Source organism: Canis lupus, chromosome 2, assembly GCF_003254725.2.
Source record: "Canis lupus dingo isolate Sandy chromosome 2, ASM325472v2, whole genome shotgun sequence".
Classification (NCBI taxonomy): domain Eukaryota; kingdom Metazoa; phylum Chordata; class Mammalia; order Carnivora; family Canidae; genus Canis; species Canis lupus.
Window position 1 is genome coordinate 11870766 of NC_064244.1, and position 27430 is coordinate 11898195.

General features: G+C 36.1%; 1 protein-coding gene across 1 annotated transcript in view; it reads right to left on the reverse strand.

Moving 5' to 3' along the window:
• Positions 1–27430, reverse strand: part of MALRD1 (MAM and LDL receptor class A domain containing 1) — a 649658-nt gene that overhangs the window by 235598 nt on the left and 386630 nt on the right. The window contains 4 exon segments of the mRNA XM_049096644.1: positions 1329–1416; positions 8867–9049; positions 10923–11016; positions 12384–12661. Coding sequence (XP_048952601.1) covers positions 1329–1416; positions 8867–9049; positions 10923–11016; positions 12384–12661 — 643 coding nt within the window.

A 27430-nucleotide genomic window follows, 5' to 3' on the forward strand; every position in this document is an offset into this window, starting at 1 on the left:
GAAAGAATTGAAAGAATGAAATCTTACATGTATGAATTATATAATTTACACATTAGAGATAGCCTATTTTGTGCATGGATGCATGAGTGTATTACATACATGAATTTACATTTGTATAAAAGGTGTAGTTAAAAATGACTGCAGAGCAATATATAAGTGGATGATAAAATTAGTCATGATGATTAACTACCAGTTACTCATCACCTCCTACATGCTGTGCTTTGTGCTGGGTACTTAATGAATATTATCTCTAATCCTTATACCAACATTATAAGAAAAGTTAGTTACCGTTATTTTCTTTCCTTTTCTTTTTTTTTTTTTTTTTTGGTTTTCATTTATGTTCCAGTTAGTTAACCTATAGTGTAATACTGGTTTCAGGAATAGAATTTAGTGATTCATCATTTAGGTATAACACCCAGGGCTCATCAAGACAAGTACCTTCCTTGATGCCTATCACCCACTTAGTGCATTCACCCTCCTCCCCTCTGGTAATCAGCAGTTTGTTCCAAAGAGTGAAGAGTCTGTTTCTTAGTGTCTCTTTTTTCCCCCTTTGCTTGTTTCTTAAGTTCCACATATGAGTAAAATCATATGGTATGTGTCTTTCTCTGACTGACTTATTTCACATAGCATAATACTCTCTAGCTCCATCCAGGTCATTGCAAATATAAGATTTCATTCCTTTTGATGGTTGAGTGATATTCTGATATTCTGATATTCTGTTGTACATACTTCTTCTTTATCTGTTCATCAGTTGATGGACACTTGGGCTGTTTCCACAATTTTAGTTAACTCTATTTTCAAGTGTAGCAATTAAGAATGAGAAAGCTAAAGTGCAATTTCCAAGGTTATTACATCTAGTATATATCTGACTTAAAGCTTCCTAACATTATTAAAATTCATCAAATATGTACAAAGCAAAATAATAAGACATTAATAATAGCTTATAATATAATTACCAAGTGTTTAACTCTGCCTGTCCCTGTGGCAGGTGTTTGCAGTGCATTATGTCATGTAATTATCAAAATCACCCTATGAGGGTGATACCACTGGTACACTGAACATCTACGATAGCATTGTGCTAGAACTGGACAATTTATCTCATATTATCAAATATGTAATCTCATTATTAAATATGCAATCTGATTAACATATCAAATATATAATATGCTCCCCAGAAGAGCTAACAACCCTATTGAAATATATATGTTTGAGATGTGAATTCACACACTATACCCCTGTTTTTGTGCCTATCTATGACTCTTAAAATAATAATGGAATGAATATGATTGTTCTATTCCTTTATGTGGTAATGAGCAGGGATAGAATACCTGAAGCTCTTTGTTTAATATTGAACGGATAGTAACTATCATGGACATGGCAACCCTGAGAGCACTCCATTCAGATCTGTTGGGCAATCTTCCAACAAATGTGAGGATAAACAGATTAAGGAGTCAACATGGTTAGAATCACCTAAAGATTTCATCTAACGAACTCTAGCCTCTTGTATCAAGGGCAAGTCATTCTCTTAGTTTAAAGCATGATGAGCTAATACACATGTCAAATAATGGATAAACACAATTTCAGAGATCAATATAGATACATTTTAGTATTTTAATATTTTATTTCTTTTCAGTAAGAAGTGACCAAATGGGTAAAGTAATTGAATCACCTCTCTATAAAGAAGCACTAGTACAATGAATCTAGATTACAAACTTAGAACACACAAAAAAAAATCATCCTGCAGTTATAACTGGGCCACAAGATCACACTGAGAATACTATAAAAGGGAGGCATGAAGAATTATAAAAAATCAGTATCTGTAAGATAAAGTCACATTATTTGCTTAGGAGAAACATAGCACTCTCTGACAGTGCTGTAAAGAAATTTCTCCCATGGATCTTCAATATTGTAAATATTATAAATAAATAGGACATTGAGAATTAAACTTTGTAACAAGCTTTTGATAAGATCAAAAGTATCACAAGAGTTTTCACGTCATTACTTCACTTATTCCTTTATACAATAAAGAATTAACAATTTTCTCTTTTGGGCCAGGCACACTGCTCTGGCACAGGGAGTATAGTGTCGAAGAAGACAGTGTTTGTCCTCATGGTGTTTCTCCTCCAACAGGGAGAAAGATAATGATGGAATACACATACAGAGGGAGTGAAAGTAAATTGTATGGGGGTGGAAGAGGAGGTGGTCCTTTGTAGGCACCCCTAAGGATGTAATATTGGAGAAGGGAACCTAAATAATGTGAAGCAGAAAGCCATGGAAGGTAGGACAAGGGAAACAGTTCAAGTTCAAGGTTCTCTGGTGGGAAAGAGTCTGGAGTTCCGGAGGGGCATCAGAAGCCCATGTAGCTAGATCCTGATGAGCATGGTTCTGAGTTATAGGAGGAGAGACAGGGAGGACCAGTAGGCAGGCTACATGGCCATTGTGAGGACTTTGGCATTACTCTGAGATGGGGAGTTATTGGCAGCTTTTGCCTAGAACCTTGGGAAAACTAATAAAATTTAAAAATTCTAAAAAATATATATTTGGCTAGTACGTAGAAAATGGACAAGAGAGAGTAGCATGAATGCATAAAAGGAGACCAATTAGGAGTCTGTTACAGTAACCCAGTTAGGCAGTGAAGTAGGTTCACACTAGCAGTATTAAGAGTATTAAATAGGCAGTGCCTGGAACATAGTGAGTACTTAACAAATGAGAGCTATCATTATCATCATTAGAGTGATTGCAGGTTTGATAGTAAAAAGGGGATAAAATTTGAAAAAGTTTTTAAGATAGAGCCCACAGAAATTTTTGACAGATTGGAGATGGATAATCAGGTGGAGAGGTCAAGAATTGCCTTGAAATTTTGGCATAAAAAACTGAGTGAATGATGTAAACTTTTCCTTGGGGGTGGGGGGAAGAAGTTTGAGGCAGAATAAAGTTCTATTATTATTTGCAAAAAAGAAAAATTAGAATCATGCTTGGAAATAATATAAATACTTTATTTTATGGGATATTAGCATGTATTATTATATATTACTCTCATCTCATTCCCTGGGGACATGTAGAAACTAGGATTCTTTTGTATAGAAGAGGAAATCAAATTGGCTGGAAACATAAAAGGCTTCAAAGTCTATAAATCAGCCAACATATATTATCACAGCTAATCATGCCTTGGTAAATATTGACTATACTGTCATATTCAACTCTTATCTCTGGAAAAGGATAATACTGAATTTTCCCTGAAATTTGCTAATGAGTAACCATATCTATCATCTATCTATCTATCTATCTATCTATCTATCTATCTATCATCTATCATCTCTCTATCTATATATCTATCTATCTAATGTATTAATAAAGAGAAAGAGGAATAGTTATAAATTACAAAGAATAGGTTGAGAAATGAAGTGTGAAGTAACTTAAGCAATTAGGTAACCCAAGGTACCTTCCTTTTGAAGTTTTTAAAACATATAACACTTTTGTAAATAACAAATAACCAAAGTGAAGAAAAGCTCTCTACTTTCTTTTTATATTTTCTGCTGCATAATCAAGAGGGTAAATAATTTTTATGAAGATGTACAAATGCCAGATAGTTTTAGCACCACAAATGTCACCTTTGGTGAATTGCAGGAAGCAAAATAGTTAACTAATACAAAAAGTACAAAAGTACAAAAAATCACCACATTGAGGTCAATTCACAACCTTCCTAGATTCAAAGTCTGGTCTTAATTAGTTCTTTTAACCTTTCTGTATAAAAATGTTTCCATTACTGTAACAGTTATTATAACCAACCTCAATTACAAGGCTGTTTTGAAATATAAATAAATAATTAGGGGGATCCCTGGGTGGCGCAGCGGTTTGGCGCCTGCCTTTGGCCCAGGGCGCGATCCTGGAGACCCGGGATCGAATCCCACGTCGGGCTCCCGGTGCATGGAGCCTGCTTCTCCCTCTGCCTGTCTCTGCCTCTCTCTCTCTCTCTGTGACTATCACAAATAAATAAAAATTTAAATAAAAAAAAATAATAATTATAAGATATTTTGGGGGAAAAAACCTGATCATGACTTAAAGAACAAAATAAATGTAGGTGAATATACATATGCTTTGGTTAAAAAATGAAAACATTCATTAATAGTCATCACTTTCATCATCACAGCTAAAATTAATTGAATGCCAACCAATATCAGATATTTTATATATATATATATATATATACACACATATATATAACTTCTAATTCTCATGACACTGAAAAATAAATATTATCTTAATTTTACACCAAAATTAATTAGCTTGTGCATTTATATTGTTGGGATATAGCAGAGCCAGGATTGAGACCCAAATGGATCTAATACTGAAATTGTGTTCTTTTCATTATAGTCCATTGTCTAAAATCCTAGGCAAAGCAGAAGAGCTAAGAAATAACAGGAAGCAAATGATTACATCACTGTCCTAAAAATAACACCCATATATGCAGTTATAGTACAGATTCACTACTAACACAGTCCAATGTATGGTGAAAGAACTGAATGACATTGTGAATGCCATGAAAGATCTCTGACATCAGGGGACATGGTGTGACTGAGGTCATAGCAACTGGATGCTAAGGAAAGGAACTGGATACTGAGTTGCCTTAAAAAGAAGAGTAGTATTCATGGAAGAAATGCAGAGAATAGAAAATGCCTTTCCAGCAATTGAAAACTGGCAGATTAATAAAAATAGTCATGAGTCATAGCACGCTTTCAGATAAGAATCAAATTGATCTTGTCTGAGATCCAAACTAATATTTTATAGCACTTGACAATTTACACACACTTTCATATGTGTGCGTGTGTAGAAATATATGCACATGTGTACGATATATTTGTTCTGCATTAAACTGGAAAAGCAACCATGGAGAAAATAAACTGGAGGCAGAACCCAATCCATGTCCCCTCACTCCAAAATTAATGTACGGAATTAATGGAGATGTAATCATGCGGGATTTTCAGCTGTCTACTTCATGGTCAAAGCATTTCCTCATCTCCATCTTCACTGCGATTTCCTCTCAATTCCTGAATACATTACTCAAAGCCATTCACAAGGCAGACCCAGTCCATCTTTCATTCACACCATAAATCTGACCATTCCTCTAAACACACATGCATGGATCCTATGTACCTGAGTCTTTAACCATGTTCCTCCTAGTTTCAGGTATAATCTATCTCCTAAAAAGCTACTACTCCATTAGATCCAACTAATTGAACTTTATCAGATACCATATTCTTTAGGGGGGAAAAAAAAAGCATAAAGAAACAGAGTGGTAGTCTGAATAATGTCCCTGCTCAAATCTCTGCAAATATGTTGCTTTACATGGTGGAAGGCTGGGGTGGAGATGTGATTTTGGAAGAGGTGATGAAAGGTAAGGACCTAGGGAATAATATCCTGAATTCTCCTAGTAAACCTAATCTAATCTCATAAATCCTAAAATGTCCCAGAGTTAGGCAGAAGAATAAAGTGCAAAAACTGAAAGAGAGGCAGAAAATACTCAAATTATGAGAGGGACTGGATCCACTATTACTTGCTTTGAAGATGGAGCAAAAGAGCCACTAGCCAAGGACTGTGGGTGGCCTCAAAAAGCTGGATAAAACCCTCCAGCTGACAGCCAGCAAGGAAATAGGAAGCTGTGCCCTACAACCATGAGGAGGTGAATTCTAACAACAGCCTGAATGAGCAAAGAAACATTTCTCCTAGAGCCTCTGGAAAGAAATGAATGCATCCCTCACACAGTGTGATATTCCACTCAGTGAGACGTGAGTCACAATTCTGACCTACAGAGCTATGAGATAATAAAAACGTGTCCTTTAAAGCCACTAAATTTGTGGCATTTTGTCATGGCAACCACATAAAACCAATATGGTGAGGCATGGATGTTGTAATTAGGCAGATCTGAGTGTGCATTCCACTTACCTTTATGCAATTTGGTAAGTCATGCTTACATTAAATTATATCATTTGTAAAAAGAAGATAATCTTTCAAAAAAATGCATCTAAACTTCCAAACAGGGCCCTGGTTGCACCATACATCTATCAAAAAATAATGGCTATCATTATTAATATTATTACTAACATAATGGATAGTATTACTATTTTAATTAATATTGCTTTTGGGGGATCTTCATAACACTTATGTTTATCACAGTACTACTGCATATAGTATGATTTAAAAAAATAACTGTGGGGATCCCTGGGTGGCTCAGTGGTTTGGCGCCGGCCTTTGGCCCGGGGCGTGATCTTGGAGACCCGGGATCGAGTCCCATGTCAGGCTCCTGGCATGGAGTCTGCTTCTCCCTCTGCCTGTGTCTCTGCCTCTCTCTCTCTCTCTCTATGTCTATCATGAATAAATAAATAAATAAATCTAAAAAAAAATAAACAAAAATAAAAAAATAACTTCCTTTACAAAGATGTCTCTCCTATTAAACTCTAAGCTCCTTACAAAAAAAAAAAAGAAGGAAGAAGCCTATGGCATTCATCTTTGCATCTCTAGAGCTTGGAATATTATTATATATAAGCATCCACTCTATAAATGCATGTTGAATTGAAAAACAAAGTGGCATACCCATCTGAGAAGTTTGAACTTTATCTTTCAGCATAGGAAATAGTGAGAAATTCTCAGCAGGGGGGTGATGTGGTCAAAATATTGTTCTAAGTTTAATCTTTTAAAACTGAAAAATGAATTGAAATTGGGAATGACTGGAGGCAGGAAGACTAGTTGGATTCAATTAGTTTCTTTTATTTGAGATTTGACACATTAGAAAACTGGCAGAGATTGAAGTCACTTAAGGCTCTCTTTTTAACTCTGAGGAGACAAAGGGCTAAAACTCATTAAAAATATCAAGTCCAATATTCTTTCTACCATGCGGTACTACTACTCCTGGTTTACAGTCTGGTGGGGAACTTAATGCAGAAACCTACGAAGCAATATCACCTGCCAGACAGTATCCACTTTCCAATGTATAATGGAAAATTAATGATGGGCAGCCTCCTCTGCTCTAGCTTAATAATTTCCAAGGAAGCACTGATTCAGAGGGCTGAAGCTTGACATAAAATCATGCAATGCTACTCCTGTGATTCTATGCCCATAGTAGTTTCTGGTTACATTAGGTCTCATAAGACTCAATAATATTAAGAATCATGAAGAACTAAGTATAATTACTGGTGTCAGTAGCTCTGGGTAGGGATCATTCAGCTTAACAGGATTCTTTGAATCAAAGAGACACACCTCTCATGAACTATTGGGACTTCATCAAGATAAGAAGCTTTTGCACAGCAAAGGATACAGTCAACAAAACTCAAAGACAACCTACAGAATGGGAGAAGATATTTACAAATGATGTATCAGATAAAGGGCTAGTTTCCAAGATCTATAAAGAACTTATTAAACTCAACACCAAAGAAACAAATAATCCAATCATGAAATGGGCAAAAGACATGAAGAGAAATCTCACAGAGGAAGACGTAGACATGGCCAACATGCATATGAGAAAATGCTCTGCACCACTTGCCATCAGGGAAATACGAATCAAAACCACAATGAGATACCACCTGACACCAGTGAGAATGGGGAAAATTAACAAGGCAGGAAACCACAAATGTTGGAGAGGATGTGGAGAAAGGGGAACCCTCCTGCACTGTTGGTGGGAATGTGAACTGGTGCAGCCACTCTGGAAAACTGTGTGGAGGTTCCTCAAAGAGTTAAAAATAGATCTGCCTTACGACCCAGCAATTGGACTGCTGGGGATTTACCTCAAAGATACAGATGCAATGAAATGCCGGGACACCTGCACCCCGATGTTTCTAGCAGCAATGTCCACAATAGCCAAACTGTGGAAGGAGCCTCAGTGTCCATCGAAAGATGAATGGATAAAGAAGATGTGGTTTATGTATCCAATGGAATATTATTCAGCCATTAGAAATGACAAATACCCACCATTTGCTTCGATGTGGATGGACTGGAGGGTATTATGCTGAGTGAAATGAGTCAATCGGAGAAGGACAAACATTATATGGTCTCATTCATTTGGGGAATATAAATAATAGTGAAAGGGAATATAAGGGAAGGGAGAAGAAATGTGTGGGAAATATCAGAAAGGGACACAGAACAAGGAAGACTCCTAACTCTGGGAAACGAACTAGGGGTGGTGGAGGGGGAGGAGGGCGGGGGGTGGGAGTGAATGGGTGATGGGCACTGAGGGGGGCACTTGACGGGATGAGCACTGGGTGTTATTCTGTATGTTGGCAAATTGAACACCAATAAAAAATAGATTTATTATTAAAAAAAAAGGAAAACGAAAACGAACAAAGAGACACACCTCTCAGGAGCCAATACCAGTCCATTCTCTCAGTGCATCTGAATGGGACAAATAGACCATGGAGATTTGCACCAGGACATAGTAGGAATTCACCACTATCTATACCCAAACCTCAGTCTACAAGTCATCTAAATATTCTACTTATAGTAAGATGAACTGTTGTGTGGCATTATGATTATTTTTCAAAAACTAACAAGGATGTTAGATATTCAAACAAATAAACTAGACTATATGCTTCAAATGCATTGAGGCAAGATACAAAATAAAAATATACCGTTAAAACATAAAATTGTATTTAAATTCACTTAAGTGATAAATTCCTTTGAAACGTGGATCTTGAACTAGGGGACAATTCTTGTAGGACTTGGCATGGAAACATGTGATGTGGAAGATATGATCCCTACCTTCCAAGAGTTTAAAATCTTCCTGGTAAATTAAGACATTCAGAAGCAAAACATACACAATAAAGACCAGTTTGCAAATTACTCCTCTAAGACAAGGGTTAATAGTCAGAGTACTTACTGGGGCTGGATGACTGCTGCCACCCAGTGGACACCAGCAGCTCTTAATCTGGCCAAGCCATCAATAAATCGAGTCCAAGCATTCTCAAGAAATTCCTGGAAGAGGGCTTGGGAGGTAGTCAAATCTTCTTGGTTATTGGTCAAGGGGGAGGTGAAAGGCTCTAAAGATGTGCCTGTGACCATTCTGCATAAGAAAGACATAACTGCAGAACCAGATGGCTTCTGTGTTGAATATACCATCTTCACCTAATAAGAGAAGACTTGAACCTTTCCAACTCTGTGGCTAGCACTTGAAGGGCTCCCAACCAACACAGGACTATCTGGGTACAACGTTTCACCTGGAAACCCTATGAAAGGCACTTGGTCTCCAGGAGTTTCCAAAAGCAGGCCAATATCTGTCTCTCAAGTGAATATAGCGGTAGATCTATTGGGCAAGCAAGGTGTCCAGCACTTACAGAGAACTGCCACACAGAAGCTGCTTCCCTTGGTCAGAGGCGGCAGTCAGTGTAGTCTTCAAAGAGATATTTGTAGTTCAGATGAAACCTTGGGAAATTTAAACCCCAAGAGGAATGTTGCTGAGACAGCCTGATGTCCTGCTTCCAGTGCTGTGGGCTGCTCAAGACCCCAGCCACACGGAGTATATTTTCTGGTCAACTTATACAAAGTTCCCAGACAAGGCGAATATTGTCTCTAATATCCAAGCAGTCTGATTAAGTGCTGGACTTCCTTTTTGATACTGAGGGCCATAGGGCCAAGTAAATTCTCCTTTCCTGTCTCAGAGATCAATCTTTGAGCCTCAAACTTATGGTGCTCCTTAGGATCTGACTTGGTTATCAAGAAACTGTGTATGTTAAGCAACATGCATGATGGAAGAGTGTAAGAATCTGAATGGTCATACCCAAACTGTTGTAGTTATCTCCCTTCCTGGTTTCACTTCATTTCCAAAATCCTGCCAACTGAATGTTTGGCTCACACCTCTCAAGGGAACCTGATATTCAGAGAGCATAAATGCTTAATTCTATCATTTTTTGCCCCTATACCAACTGTATCTTCACTGGAATGTCAGGCTTTCTGCTCCACCTGCAGATAGGAAACCTAAGGTCCTCCCTGATTCTTCCTTTTCCTTCAAGGCTTTTAAATGAGAATAAGGAGGTCCAGGGTCATATAGTAGAGAAGCATAAGGATTAATTGATTATTAAAAAAAAAAAAGCCATACCCTTGGTTTTTCCAGTAAAGGAAGATTTCTATGGAAGAATTTGGTTCTGTAGAAATACCTTCTGTTTCAACTAGTTGCATAATTGCCTGATTGGCTTGGATTACATACTTTGCTTGGTTTATGGAAGAGTCTATATTTATCTCCAGCATCCTTTGGCTCAAAATGATCACAGCCTGCTACATAGGGCCTCCTGGCACTAACAACAAATTTAGTGAAGTCCTCCATATTGTGACTGCAGCAGACCTTCAAACTTATCAGTCATTCTCTGTATGAGGAATTCATGTTCAGAGCTGTCATTCTGTCAAATGATAGAGCCAGGATGAAGCAGCTTTCACTAGCATCCTCCATGGGATTGCATGGAATTTTACTGGCCTTGGAGAAATGTCGCTGTGTTCACTATAATGTAATCACAGAAACAGAAATCCAAAGCAGCAAGCTCTCTTCAGGGCAGATGAGGACCTCACTTGAATCACAGTAACTTGAGGTATGAAGTTTTGTGTGCACTATTTGCCATTTGCCCTCTAAGAATATAACCTTTCTTACTGCTGCTTCTCATAGAGGCACCAGCCCAGGCTCTAAGAGCATTGTGGAATCTTGTTGAAAGTGGTCCTGGATTGCCCTTCTCTTTGTCTAATTATAGATCAGCATCTCAGTAGCACAGAGGCACTTTGATATTTGGTGATGGTTCACCATGTGCCACATCTGAGGCCTTCACTCAGGGCTCTACTTTTATAACCAGCAGCAAACAGAAACCAGTTTCTCTCCCCTAGGGAGAAACCAGTCACAGGAAAGCCATCCTGTAGTCATCTTGACCTACTTAACTGCCTTTGTGACTAGCTACAGGGAGTTCTCAATGTCAAGGGACAGATTGGTACACTCGGCAAGAACATGAAATGGGCTGATGGTCGACTTTATGTCCCAACAATAGATTAACACTGAAAAATAGCAGTTAAATTCTTTGTAGAATAGTAAAATTGAGTTGACAATGTCATATGATGCACACTCTAATAAAATCCACTTTTCTGGATTTTAACACTATACATTGTAAAAAAAAAAGTTGATAAACTTTGAGATATCAAAGTAAAACCCCTAAGAATACACATCTGTAGATTTGAAATAAAGTCTTAATTTTTAGTTACTAATAAGTTGATTTAATGGCACTGCCTTTTTTTTTAATGGCACTGCTTTTTAATGAAGAATACAAAGTTAACAAAAACACTAACTCAAGAATATACAAATTGGGACCTTTGTTGGAGGCAATAATGGATCACTGCGCATGTGAGATGTGCCTATTTCACACCCTCCTCACAGGTAGTAGTCCAACCTGGGTACCTTGACTCTAAGAAACATGAAAAATAAACAAAAGCTAGAAAGGAACCTTTGTCCTTTTCCCACATTTATATCATAAGACAAGTTAAACATACTCATCATCTAGGATGTTTGTTCCCAATACCTTAAACAATGCACTCTGTGTTTCAAATATTTACAATGGTATCAGTAAAAAGAACTATCTGATTCACTCAAAATGGGAACTTAGTAAATACAAAATATTTTTGCTGTATCATTTAAAACCTGCATTCCATTTCTAAGACTGTGTTTAACAATTTTACAATTCATGCATGTCTTGCACATAGTAGGCATTCTAAGTACCTGAACTACAATACGGTTCTAAAAACAATTCACAATTTTGATGAGAATCGCTCAGGTATGAATAGGTTGGTCTTGGAGCGGTCAGAATAAATGCAAAAAATTAATAAAATGAAACACAATGAATACCTGTGAAACCATCAAAAATATTTTAAGTAGTGCTGTAGACATAGAAAAATACACCTTGAGAGCTGTGCTGTTTGAGAGCAAAGACAGCTGGGGAGAATCTTATGATTTATTTAGATGTGCTTTTCAGTGCAATTCCCTACGTGGCTAAGGGCCATGATTCCAGTTTTACTATCCACATAAAGCATATATTATTTAAAGAAAGGAAGAGAGGTTAGGAAAGAAGAGAAAGGAAGAAGAGGAAGAAGTTTACTATAAAATTCTTGTTTTTGGGATGACTGGGTGGCTCAGTGGTTGAGCATCTGCCTTTGGCTCAGGGAGTGATCCCAGAGTTCTGAGATGAGTCCCACATGGAGCTCCCTGCATGGAGCCTGCTTCTCCCTCTTCCCATGTCTCTGTCTCTCTCTGTGTCTTTCATGAATAAATAAATAAAATCTTAAAAAAAAAACCTTTATTCTTGGTTCTTTATTACTGAAATAAACAATATTAACAATCAAGAATCATGGTGACATGGTTCACAACCACATACTCATTAACTGTAGTCTTCCAATCCCCTTATATCTGTCACTTCTGGAGTTAAAGTTTTGGGGTTTGGCATGGGTTATGGTTCCTACTTCTCCAGGTACATGAAGCTTAACGCCATTTTCTGTTATGTACTCACTAAAGAGAAATAGTTCTCCTCTATAAACATGACCTCCATTTACGGATTTTTCAGAGAAGGAAATGAATGGCAGTATGACTTTAACCAGGTATTTATCTGGAAGCCTCATGACTGGCTTTAGTGTATAAGACAAACTCTGAGCTGGTCTGTTAAAAAAATAAATAAATAAAAAAGGGAAAAAAGAGCTCCTGAGGGCTCTTTGTGTTCCCTAAAGTCACAGTAGAACAATTCATTTATGTGACGCTTCCTTTCCTATTTCTTTAATATCAGTGGCCTCTGGACTATGCAACTCACTTGACAAGGCAGCTTAGGAAAGTGCTCCTACCCCGACAATGGATTGTAGAAAAAAGTCAGGAAGCTATTTTCAGAAGACACTGGAATTAAGAAAACTTAGGTAGGGGCACCTGGGTGGCTTAGTTGGTTAAGTGCCTGACTTTTCAGCTCAGACCATGATCTTGGGGTCCTGGGATCAAGCCTCACTTCAGGCCCCCTGCTCAGCAGGGCCTATGCTTCTTCATCTCCCTCTGTGCCTCCCCTCTGATCATTCTCTCTCTCTCTCAAATAAATAAAAACCTTAAAAGAAAGAAAATGTATGTAAAACTGACCCCCCCCCCCCTTTTTTTTTTACGATAGTCACACAGAGAGAGAGAGAAGAGGCAGAGACACAGGCAGAGGGAGAAGCAGGCTCCATGCCGGGAGCCCCACATGGGACTCGATCCCAGGTCTCCAGGATCGCACCCTGAGCCAAAGGCAGGCGCCAAACCGCTGCGCCACCCAGGGATCCCCCAAAACTGACACTTTTTAAAAACTGATTAAGAGGTACATCCTCAGGACTCCTGGATGGCTCAGTGGTGGAGCATCTGCTTTCAACTCAGGGCGGGATCCAGATCCCTGAGTTCCTGGATCCAGTCCCACATTCAGCTCCCAGCAGGGAGCGCGCTTCTTCCTCTGCCTATGTCTCTGCCTCTCTCTGTGTCTCTCATGAATAAACAAATAAAATCTTAAAAAAAAAGAGGTACATCCTAGTAGCACCTATTGTGATAATTTTAATAGGCTGTATTTTCAGCTTAAAATGTTTTCAAGTTTCCCTTGTGATTTCTTTTTTGATGACTGATTTATTTGGAAGACTCTGCCTTAATTTTGTGTATCTGAAATATTCCAGATATGATAACATTAATGCCTAAGTAAATTTATTATGTTTAAAGAACATAATATATGATTTTGGTGATTATTTGTCTAATTTCCATTCGTTTAAATTTATTGAGACAAGCTTTAGGTTCAACATCTAGTTGAATGTTCTTTGAACACTTGAAGTCAGGGTTTTTGCTATAGCTGCACATAAGTTTCCTATTGCCATGTTATAAATTTCCTCAAGTTTGGCACCTTACACGATATCCATTTATGATCTCAAATTCTGGTTGTTAGAAGTCTGGATAGGCTATACTGGCTTTTCTGCTTAAGGTCCCACAAGATGAAGTCAAGGTATTGATTAGGCTGAACTTCTATCTGGAAACTTGGAGAAAATTATACATGGAAGCCCATTCAGATTGTTGGCAGAGTCCAAATACTTGCAACTGTAGGTATAAGATCCCAGTTTCCTTGTTGTTATCCAGGCATTGCTCTTCTGCTCCTATAAGCCACCTGCACTCCTTTCAAGTGCTCTTCATCATTCTCAGAGCCAGCAACAACTCTGCCTACCAGCCAGAAAAATGGTTCTACTTTACCTTTTTTTTTTAAGATTTATTTATTTACTTGAAAGAGTGCACACACAAATGGCAATGGTGGCTGGAGTGGCAGAGGGAGAGGGAGAGAGAAACTCAAGCCGACTCCATGCTGAGCATGGAGCCCGATGCGGGGCTCAATCTCCTGACCCTGAGATCATACCTGAGCTGAAACCAAGAGCCAGATGCTTTAACTGACTATGCCACTCAGGTGCCCCTAAAATTGCTCTACTTTGAAGGGCTCACTTAGGCAGGACTCTAGAGGCTAATCTCCTTATCCTAAGGTTAAACTGACTTGAGACTTACATGATGTAGACAAAACACCTGGATTAGTGTTTGAGTAAACAGGGGACAGGAATCTTGATGGGGGTGGGAAGGTATCAATAGAATGCCTCCAGTGAGACACTGGGTCAAGTGTCCCAAAGATGTAAATTATAACAGTACAGTTGTTAATGATTTTTTCAAATCTACACTTTGCTCTCTTCTTGTTCCCTCGAATACTGAGAACAAAACACTAAAATTTAGTATATTTTAATTTTTTTTACTTCTCCTTTTAGTTGTCAGTTTTTCACGTGTTTTCATGTATTTTGGATCCTAGCTATTGATTGCATATACTTTTAGTAATGTATGACAAGTTGACCCTTTTATAATACATCATTTTTCCTGGTAATACTTTTTTTTTAAGATTTTATGTTTTCATTCATGAGAGACACACAGAGAGAGGCAGAGACATAGGCAGAAGAAGAACCAGGCTTCCTGTGGGGAACTCGATACATGACTGGATCCCAAGACCCCAGGATCAGGCCCTGGGCTGAAGTCAGATGCTCAACCACTGAGCCAGTCAGGTGCCACTCCTGGTACTACTTTTTGTTTTTAAAATCTATGTGCGTGAACTTATTATACCTACTCCAATTTCTCATTGTTTGCATTCCATATCCTTTTCTCTCTTTACAAAAAGAAAAAAGCTTTTTTTTTTTTTTAAGATTTATTTATTTGGGACAACTAGGTGGCTTAGAGGTTAAGCATCTGCCCTCAGCTCAGGGCCTGATCCTGGAGTCCCAGGATTGAGTCCCACATCAAGCTCCCCATATGGAACCTGCTTCTCCTCCCTCTGCCTATGTCGCTGCCTCTCTCTGTGTGTCTCTCATGAATAAATAAATAAAATCTTTAAAAAATAATAAAATAAAGATGTATTTATTTTAGAGAGACAGTGTGTTAGCAAATACAGGGAAGAAGTAGAGGGAGAGAATCATAAGCAGATTGCCCACTGAGTGGAGAGCCCAACACTGGCTAGATCTCAGGACCTAAGACATCATGACTTGAGCCAAAATCAGCCACCTATGGGCCCCTTTTTCATTTGTTTTTAAAGTAGGTTTTTTTTATAGCAGTATGCTGTTGAATAGTGCTTTTTAATCTAATACTTGCCTTTTGAATGAAGTGTTTAGGGTATTTGTGATTATACTTAAGTCTCCCTTATTAGTAATTGTTTTCTATTTGCTCTATGCATTGTTTGCTCACTTTCATATATTCCTTCATTTATATTTTTACATTATGCAAGCATTATTTTGCATTTTATATCTTGCACTGATTTTCTAATGGTTCCATCTGTCCTTCATTCCTCCTTCTTCCTCTTTTTTTAGCTCCTTTTGAGTATTTGTAATAATTCACTTTATCACTCTACTGGCTTATTAATGTACTGTTTTTAAATTTTATTTTAGGGGATTACTCTTTGATTTAAAAAATCCATCTTTAACTTATAATAGTCTACACTCAGATACTCTTATTTCTGTTAATGAACATAAGTAAGAACCTTACAAAAGTAGACTTCATTATTCACGCTCTCCCTGTGATTGTGTTGTCACATATTTTCCTACTTTATTATTGCTTTGATGAATTCATTACAATACATTGTAAATATTATTCCTTTAAACAATTATCTTTTAAAGTTTTTTTAAATGAGAAAATTATGCTATATTAATCCACATATTTAACTTTTTGGTGTTCTTCATTTCTTATTTACATCTGAGTTTCTGGATGACATAAGTTCCTTCACCTGTAGAAATCCCATCAGCAATTCTTTAGGCACATGTAGGGTGATGAAGAATTCCCCCAAACTTAAAAAAAAAGTTCCAGTTTCAGTTTGAAGGCTAATTTTACAATTCTCTTTTCACACAGAAGTTTGATTACTTACGTCTTAGAATTTTTTTTTTTAATTTACACTGGTGCTAAGATTTTGTGTCAGTAGGTACAGAATATACAGTATCAACTATGTAGAAATTGTAGATACTTCTTCAAATTATTTTCTAGTCTCCATTTCATTCTAGGATTCAAACTAGCAGTATTTTAATTCATTTGATATTTTCTTGCAGGTCACTAAAGCTGTTTATTTTTTAAATTTTTTCTCTCTTTGCTTTAATTTAGATTATTCCTATTGCTTTGTCTTCAAGTTCACTGATCTTATGTTCCACACTGTCAACCCTCTGCTAAGTCTACCTACTGAATTTATTTCATAATATTTTTCATCTCTATAAATTCCATGTAGTTTTTCTATATATCTTCCATTTTCCCATGTTCATATTTTTCTTTAAAACATTGAGTGAATTAATAATTTCTAAATCTCATTCTCTATTAATAATTCTATTATCTCTGTATTTTTTTGGTTTCTATTGATTAATTTTTACTACCATTCTTGTGTGTTTGTATATCAGCCATATCTAGCAAGCTTTTTAATAATTTTTTAAGATTTTATTTATTTATTCATGAGAGACATAAAGAGAGAGGCAGAAACATAGGCAGAGGTAGAAGCAGACTCTGTGCAGGAAGCCAGTTGTGAGACTCGATCCTGGGACTCTGGGATCATACCCTGAGTCAAAGGTAGATGCTCAACCACTGAGCCACTGAGGCATCCCTAACAAGTTTTTTTTTTTTTAATATTTTCAGGAGAGAGAAAGAGAGGTAGAGACATAGGCAAAGAGAGAAGCAGGCTCCTCACAGGGAGCCTGATGTGGGACTTCATTGCCACATCCGGGATCATGCCCTGAGCCAAAGGCAGACACTCAACTGCTGAGCCACCCAGATGTCCCCATATCTAGCAAGTTCTGACTGAATGATGGAGATTGAAAATGTAACTTTACTGAGTGTCTCATTGTTTCTTTCATTTAAAGAGTCTGGTCTTGAGAAGGACATCAGCAAGATGTTAAAATAGGAAGTCATAGCTCTGTCAGTGCATGAAAAATAAACCAATTTACCACCAATAGATGGGCTAAAATATCCTTATGAAAAGTCTAGATAGAACCTAGTTGATAGAGTACTCCAGACAAACATAAAACTGACAACAGTTATGTTGAAATAGACTAAGAGTAATTTCACCTTACCTGCAGTCTCTCCCCCAAGGTGGCCCAGCTAAATACCAAAAGAGAGTGTGTCAGCTTACAATTTCCTCCCTGGAGAAAAGAGAGAGTGGAATGTGCGCCCAATATCCCAGCCACCTAGTGCACTGCCTGAGAGACTAGGTTATATCTCACATAACATAGGGCACTGATGAAACCAGCTTAGTTTTGATAGCTGGAGGCAACAAAGAATAAGCAATTATTGCTTGTGTGAAAGATTCTGTAGGGCTGGGAGAAGGTGCAAGTTTGTGGCTTCTCCCCTAGGTGATAATAAAAGATTGGAACTTATCTAACCTCCTGTCTTTCAGTGCACTACCCTAGAACCAGTTTGTGTCTCATCTTACTGAGAGTGCTAAGGGAATTAAAGGCTTGGCTGCCTAAGGAGAGCTAGGAATAAAGGAGTGAGCAGCTTACTGAACCCAGCATGGTTCTGCAAGATTGGAAGAAGGGAAAAAAGACTGTAAGATGATGCAAACCTTGAGGCTTCTCCCCCAGGAAGAAGGGAGAATGTAGAGCACGTATACCTCTAAATTTCAACTTTTCAGTGTACAATCCTTGAGACTGGTTTCTCTCTCACTTCAACTGAAATGCTGATGGAACTAGCATGACTTGGTGTGGACAGATAAAAATAAAGAAAAATGGTCAGCATCTTATTGTGCCCAGCAAGTAAGGAGATAGTGCAAGATAAGGAGAAGGTACAGAACTCAAGCTTTTCCATAAAGAAGAAGGGAGAAGAGCAGAACATGCCTCCAATGCCCCATCCCACAGTATAGCAGGAAGACATCATAAAGAACAAGGGATTATGGGATGCTGGGAAAAAAAAAAGAAAAGAAAACACCCTTCTATTTAGGAATTTACACTCATAAGTCCAGAGTATAATTCACTGAAAAGAATTAAGTGGCTCTTGGAATTTCAAGTTGGCCTCGCTGTTGAAGCCAGACTATAAGACTAGGAGAAGTGCCTGTTTCTTCTAATGACACCAATACTAAGCCACAATGAACATGAAGATTCAAGGAAACAGGACACAAACAAAGGAACCAAATAAATCTCCATTAAAGATTGAATAAATGGAGATCTATGAATTTCCTGACAAATAATTTGAAATAATTATCTTAAGGCAGCAAAGTGAGTTACAAGATAACATGGTCAAATGAAATTAAGAAAATAATATCTGAACAAATGAAAACATCAACAAAAAGATAGAAATTATATAAAAGAACTAAACAGAAATTTTGGAACTGAATAATTGCCTGAAAAAAATACACAGAAAGCTTCAGCAGCAAATTCGATAAGCAGGAGAATTAGCAAATTCAAAAAGAGATCATTTGAAATTATTCAGTCAGAAAAGCAAAAGAAAAAATTGAAAGAGTGTGAAGAACAACAGAGGGATTTATAGGACAGTAATCAAGTGAACCAACATATGCATTATGAAAGTCCTACATGGAAAGTCTAGAGAGAAAGACATAGAATGCTTATATAAAGAAACAATGGCACAAAACTTCCCCAAATCTGGGGAAACAAATGGACATCCAGATTCATGAAATCCAAAAGACTCCAAAGAAGATAAATCATGAGAAGTCTATACTGGGATACATTATAATTGAATTGTCAAAATTTAAGCACAAAGATGGGGATCCCTGGGTGGCTCAGGAGTTTAGTGCCTGTCTTTGGCCCAGGGTGGGATCCTAGAGCCCCGGGATGGAGTCCCACATCGGGCTCCCGGCATGGAGCCTGTCTCTCCCTCTGCCTGTGTCTCTGCCTCTCTCTCTATGTCTATCATAAATAAATAAAATATTTTTGGGCAGCCCCGGTGGCGCAGTGGTTTAGCGCCACCTGCAGCCCAAGGTGTGATCCTGGAGACCGGGAATCAAGTCCCACATCAGGCTCCTTGCATAGCATGGAGCCTGCTTCTCCCTCTGTCTGTGTCTCTGCATCTCTCTTTCCCTGTGTGTCTCTCATGAATAAGTAAATAAAATCTTCTAAAAAATAAACCTCATATTCTTTAAATATATATATATATTTTAAAAATTTAAGCACAAAGAGAATTTTGAAAGTTTTGAAAGAAAATTGTTCTTCAAATGTGAAGGATAGACAAAGACATTCACAAACCATCAAAGAGTAAGGGAATTTATCACCACCAGAACTGATTGAGGAAATACCAAAGGGAGTTCCTCAAGTTAAACTGAAAGGATAAACCACAAGAAAGCATGTGAAAGCATACAATTCACTGATAAAGGCAAATATGTAAAGGCTAATATATAGAATGCTGCAATACTGTAATGGTTGTGTGTAAATCACTTTTAATTCCAATTTAAAAGTTAAAGACAAAGTATTAAAAATAACTACTACAAAAATCTATTAATGAATGTACAATATAAAAAGATGTCAACTGTGACATTAATAACAATATTGTGTGCAATGGAGAAGTAAAATTATAGATAGTTTTGCACACAGTTATCAGTTTAAAATAAACTATAATTATTATACATGTAGGTCTCATAGCATCCACAAAGAAAATACCTATAGAAGATACATACAATTTAAAAAGGAAGGAATTAGACCAAAACACTACAAAGAATCAACAAATCTTTAAGGAAGGCAGCAAAAGAAATAAGGAGGGACAAAAGAACTAAAAGTCAGAAAACAATTAAAATGGTTATAGTAAATCCTTAACTATCAATAATTACTTTATACATAAATGGTTCAGCTGTCCAATCAAAATACAAAGCTGAATGAATTTTTTAAAAAATCTGACTATATGCTGCCTTTTAAGAGACTCACTTTAGGTTTAAGGACAGACATAGGCTGAAAGTAAAGCGATAGGGGAAAAAAAAAGATATTCCATGCAAACAGTAAGCAAGAGACTTATATCTACAGATAGACTTTGAGTCCTTTTGTCATAAGAGATAAAGAAGGCCATTATAAAATGATAAAAGGGACAGTTCTTCTGGAATATGAATATATATATAGTTATTATAAATATATAAGCCCTGAACATCAAAGCACCTAAATATATAAAGCAAACATTGATGGATCTGAAGGGAGAAACAGGTTACAATACAATAATAGTAGGAGAATTCAATATCCTGTTTACAATAATGGACATATCATCTACACAGAAATTCAATATGTCAAGAGCAAACTTGATCAACTGTCTAGAGCAAATGGGCATACAGACATACATAGAATATTCCATCCAACACCAGCAGAAAATATACATTTTTCTCAAGTGTACATGGAACATTCTCCAGGATAGATCACATGTTAGGTCATAAAACAAGTCCTAACAAATGTAAAAGATAAAATCTGTATCAAGTATCTTTTCTGACCACAATGGACTTACCTAGAGATTAATATAAGAAAGAAAACTAGAAAATTCTCAATATGTAGAATTTAAAACATTCTTGGAATAGTGGGACAAAGAGGAAATTAAAAAGAAAACTAAATATCTCAAAACAAATGAAAATATACTAAAATTTAAGATGTAGCAAAGTAAGAACTGAGTGAGAAATTTATAAGTGACAGTCAGCTATAGTGAAACAAAACAAAAATCCAAAACTTAACCTCACACTTCAAGAATTTAAAAAATAAAGATCAGAATAAGCAGAATGTAATAGAACAGAATAGAGACTAGAAAGACAGTAGGGTCAAAAAAACTAAGAGTTGTTTCTTGTTTTTTGTTTAAAGATAAATTAAATTGACAAACATTTGCTAGACTAACGAAGTAAAAGAAAAACCCAAAATCAGATATGAAAGATGAGACATTACAACAAATATAAGAGAAATACAAAGGATCACAAGACTACTAAGAACAATGATACAACAATAAATTGGATAATCTACAAGAAATGGATAAATTCCTCGAAACATATAACTTACTAAGACTAAATTATAGAGAAATAGAAAATCTGAACAAATTACTGGTAAGGACATTGAATCAGTAGGCAAAAACCTCCAACAAACAAAAGCCCAGGACAAGTAGGCTTCATTGGTGCTTTCTATCAAATACTTGAGTAATTCTCACCAGTCCTTTTCAAGGTCTTCCAAAAAACTAAATTGGAGAGACTATTTACAAACTCATTTTATGAGGCCACCGTTACCCTGATACCAAAACCAGGCAAAGATACTAAAAGAATAGACAACTATAAGTCAATATACCCGATGAATATAAATGTAAAAATTCTCAACAAAATACTAGCAAATCAAATTCAGGAGCAGATTAAAAAGATAATACACCATTCCTCAAGTGGAGATTATCCCTGCAATGCAGCAGTGGTTCAAATTATGCAAATAAATTAATGTGATATTCCACATTAACAGAATGGAAGATAAAAATCAGATGATCACCTATTCAAAAAAGAAGAAAATCATCTGACAAAATTCAACATCCATTCATGATAAAAACTCTGAACAAATAGAGGAACATAACTCAAATTCATGGAGGATATGTGAAAAGCTTTCCACTAACATCATACTCAAGGGTGAAAAACTTAAAGCTTTCCTTTCTTCTAACCCTGCTTCCACCATTTCTATTCAACACATACATCTGTTTTCAAATGACATGATCTTACATGTTGAAAACTCTAAAGACTCTACAAATAAAAACTGTTATAATAGATTCAGAACAGTATACAAAATCAACAAAAATTACTTGTGTTTCTACAGTCTAACAACAAAGTCTCTGAAAAGAAAACAAAGAAACAATCTCATTTACAGTAGTATCAAAGAGCATTAAATACTTAGGAATAAATAATCTTAACAAAGGAGGTGATTAACTTATATAATGAACAATATAAAACACCCATGAAGGAAATTTAAAAAGGCACAAATAAATGGAAAGAACCGTCTTGTTCATGGATTGGAAGAATTTATATTATTAAAATGTCCATACTACCAAAGGAACCTACTGATTTCATGTAATACTTACTAAAATCCAAATGTTATTTTTCCCAACAAAATCAATCCTAAATTAAAATGCAACCACAAAAGATTCTAATTAGTGAAAGCAATATTGAAAAAGAGGAACAAAGCTGATAGTACCATATTTTCTGATTTTTAAAAAATTTACAAATGTACAGTAATAAAAACAGCATGATCCAGACATAAAGGCAAACATAGAGACCAACAGAACACAACAGAGAGCCTCAAAATAAACTCTTGCTTGATGTGGGGTTATCATAAATCTTCAAACTATAAAAACTACAGTATCTGTGAAGTATAATGCAATGAAGCAGTCTAAGACACTATATGCCTGTAGTCTTAATTACAAGAGATGACAACGGACACAGTTACCATTATATACCATTTAAACAAAGGATTATTCAAAAATAAAGATTTCTTTTTCCTGGGGAAGAAAAAAATGTATAGTGCTACATGTCTCTGCATCCTTTAAAAAAAAAAGATTTTATTTATTTATTCATGAGAGACACACATAAAGAGAGAGAGAGAGAGAGAGAGAAAGGCAGAGACACAGGCAGAGGGAGAAGCAGGCTCCATGAAGGGAGCCCAACGTGTGGGACTCAATCCTGGGTCTCCAGGATCACACCCTGGGCTAAAGGCATGCTAAACTGCTGAGCCATCAGGGCTGCCCATGTCTCTGCATCCTATTTCAATCCCATAATCATTAACATACACTTAAATATTATTTAGGAAGATAATTGGGTGTAAAAATATCTGATCCCTAAAATCCACATTATTTATCTGCATTTACCAGTGTATATGAGGCTTCTTAGCTGCTTCTTCCACTTCTCAATAAAATTAGCCCACATGAATTAGAAATAACTACTTCTGTGAAGCACAATGATCCCTCGTGAATAGTTCAAAAAAAGGAAATAACATAATATTAATTATGTGCCTTGTTTTGTTTTTACCCCTTGTCGCACTAACTTTATATTAGTGTCTTTAAGACTTCAGCATGAGTCAGCTCTTGTTTTTGTATCTATTGTAAAATGTTCATCTTTACATCTTTATATTCAATTCTCTCAACATTACTGTGTGCCCATTTCTTTATTTTTCATTTTCAGATTATGCTAATTTTTATGTTCACGCACACTTTTCTGGCAAAAGAATTAACTCTAAATTGTGTTGATGCTCCCATGCTATTGCACTTAGTAAGATGAGGAGCCAGGTAGTAAGTGCAATGCTTTGCTATCAAGCTCATTTTAACCATCCCTGCAACACTGACCTAGGCCTAGTGTTTTTCCAGGACAATATTAAGCACAGTGGTTAGAAACACCAAACATTCTATTTAAAAAACTGGATTTCTCTAGCATCTTGACAACTGCAACAAGAATTATTTTTGAGTACAGCATCTTATTTACATTAGCCCTAAATATTTCTAATGGTTATTTTTAATGTTGCCATGTCTGTTATGAGATTAAAGCATATGACTACATTTCAGTGGTTATGCCACACAGCCCTAAATGGATGTAAAATATTTGCTTGATGGCCTCACTGAAAGGCTCAATTCATTTTGAAAAATAAAAGAAAATAGCTATAAAATTTGGCTGTCTCTTGAGTCTCTGGTAATTAAATCCCCATGCATATGTTTTGTGTGGAGTGTTGGCTGTTTTCAGCTATTCTTGTGGCTTTCACTTCAGACCTCCAATTTTTTTTCTGTCCTTTCAGCTTGGCATGCCTTCATTAGGCAAATAACCCACTCAAAACAACTGTTTGGTAAGTGTGTTTACGCTTCTGTCATCTGTTAAAGGTCAATGTTTACCAAATTGTTCGATCTTTTTTTTTAATTTGTTCAACTTCTTCTTACATCTGTGTGCCTTATATACAGAGTAAGTCTGTCAGCAAGAAGCTACACAAAAGAGACTGTCAAGAAGGTAGTGGCATTAGCAAAGGTTATTGTTTGTTTTGTTTTGTTGTGGAATATGATTGGAGGCGAATTGTGGCTTTTGCATCCACCCTACTCTTTTCATCTGTTCAACAATCACTAAAATGTCATTAGTAAAACTGTAATTTACCAGGTCTTTTAAGGACTGATAAAGGTACATTTTCTAGCAACGGTGGCATAGTTATTCCTACTTTTCTCCTCCTTTACTCCTCTCACCACCATTCTGATGGGACTGGTACATGTCTGTTATGATGTAACCAAGACAGCTCCAATCTAGTTGTCTAAAAAGCATCCATATTTCTGGGGTCACTATTTCCTCCAGGATTAAGGAAAGAGACTAGATAAAGCATCCATCCCGTGTACTATGGAAAATCCAGAGCCCTACTCAAAATTTCTCTGGATGATAAACATTTTTAATTAATGGGCTCTCTATCCACAAAAATTTTGCCTTATCTCCCTACTAGTAAACTTGTAATACTGACTACGGACTATTTGGCTTCTTAATTCCAAATCCCAAGATTTATCTTGATTATATCCCAGGTAGACATTTTCTATGTCCAGTTGCTTCAACAATCTTTAATCAATTTCTCACTATAGTGGGTAATGATCAACTATATTCTGGCCTATTTTATTAACAAAAATTATCCAATACTTGGAATAAAACACAAAGGTTATATATTCTTTCGGTATCTATGGGGGCATTAATAAGCTCATCATAAGATTATTTAATTTTCTAGGACAATGTACCATTTTTGGAATTGCTAATTAATATTAAGGGATAAGAGTATTCAAATTGTCTATTTCTTCATGTGTGAGTTTTGGAAGATTATGACTTTTAAGAAATTGGTCCAGTTCATCTAAGTTATAAAATTTGTAGGAACAGAGTTGTTTATAATATTCTTTTATTATCCTTTGCCCATGTGATCTATAGCAAAGTTCCCTCTTTCATTTCTGATATCAGTAATTGTTGCCAAAAGATTAAGAAACATGTATTAGGTCCTATAAACAAGTTTGTTTCTGAAAGGTGGTAAGAATCTGATTATTGAAGACATCCTTTTACTTTCTGGAGAAACATGGAAAGTCCTAATGGAATTTCCCCATATAAGCCTCCTGATAGGCATTCAGGTGTATCAAAGGGTCCTACTCCCTGAACCTTCTGGATAATTGAGGTTGAGGGTTTCCTGACTTTGTAAGGATTCCCACAGTAGATGAGGCAAGTTTATAGAAAGCACAAAGTTCCTAAGGGAAAGAAAGACAGAATCAAGTCCTTTATCTTAACTGCACAGCAGGTAAAAAATTTCAGGTTATTACTTCCTCAGCCCTATGCTATATGAACTCAAATAAGACAAAAGAAACTGTATTATAAAAATCAGAGAGTTATTAAAATTAAGAGACATAAATAAGAAAATGTCACCTAGGTTGTAATCATGTAAACCTTAGCAGATAAGCCAAGAATAAAGCCACTTAGCTACTCTGACATTATGCCAATGCTCTTTTACCCTCTTTCCCTATCTTCATCTCCCAAATAGACAGACAGACAGACAGACACACACACACACACACACACACACACACCACACAGGCACACACATCTCCATCTATCACATAATATCAAATGTTATATACATCATACTATTGCACAAATCTATGAAGCCTATTTTAAACATCAAATTTTCACTTATTTTTACAATCACTTAGAAAAGGGTATCAAAACAGTGTGCTGTGAAACTATTTTTATTCATTTGTATTTTTTGTAATGCTGTGAGATCAAAAACCCTTAAGCTATTTTCCTTAATTGATAAAGTCAGGAGGCATTTGAAAGCAGAGATAGATTCTTGACATTAAGGATAGTGTTTTTAAGTTCAATACTCTGTAAGATATTTCTCAAAAAGTACACACACCTGAATATATACACATACAAGTTTTATAGCATTTGTGATCATGTTTTAACATATGCCAGAAAGTTCAGTTAAAACTTAATTCAGAAAAAATAAATAAATAAAATAAAACTTAATTCAGTTGGAAATATCTTTTTTCCCTGAACTCTTATATTTCTTTATGTTCCATAACATTAACAATAACCCTATTTTTTAGTGAGGCAATAATGAAAATTACAGAAAATAAGATATACTATAGATCTATAAGGAGAGCTACTTAGAGATAAAACATTTGGTTAATGTGCCTGCAACAAGTCCAGTATCTTAACTCACTACTGTGAAATGAAATTTAATGCAAGAATTTGTTCAGCATTCTCTCCTCCAGACTAGGTGCATTCATCTTCTGGGAAAATATGTAAATGATATTTGCATATCTTCAATCTTGAATGTAATAGTATGAAATTAGCAGTCATGTTATAATCTATATTGTATTTTTACGAATATTTTACTAAGATAAAATGGCTACAATTTCTATGTATGATATTATTTCTTCCATTAATTCTGATTTCATGTACATTAGCTCTTAAGATAAAAATGAAATAGATTCCTTTTTTTAAGATTTTATGTAGTTGTTTGAGAGACAGTGAGCACAGAGGTGGGGAGATGGAGAGGGAGAAGCAGACTCCCCTCTGAGTAGGGAACCTGATGTTGGGCTCAATCCCAGGACTCTGAGATCATGGCGTGAGCAGAAGGCAGATGCTTAATGGAGTGAGCCACCCTGGTGCCTCAAAATGGATTCTATAAAGGAAAATTTTAAACCAAATAAGAAGTAGAGTTGCAACTATTTCTTCTTTTCTTTGATATTTTGTATTTCTGTTTTTTTAAATTTGTTTCCTCAAATGGTTGACAGTGGAGAACTACTGGATAATACCCAGATTTGATATCTAAAAACCTTTTAGCAAATAGGAAATTACAATATTATAATTTATATAGACATGCAATTTATATAACAATGTTAATTATTTACAACATCACTATCATGTATCCTATTTTGCCAATATAATATAAATTTACACGTGCCTTT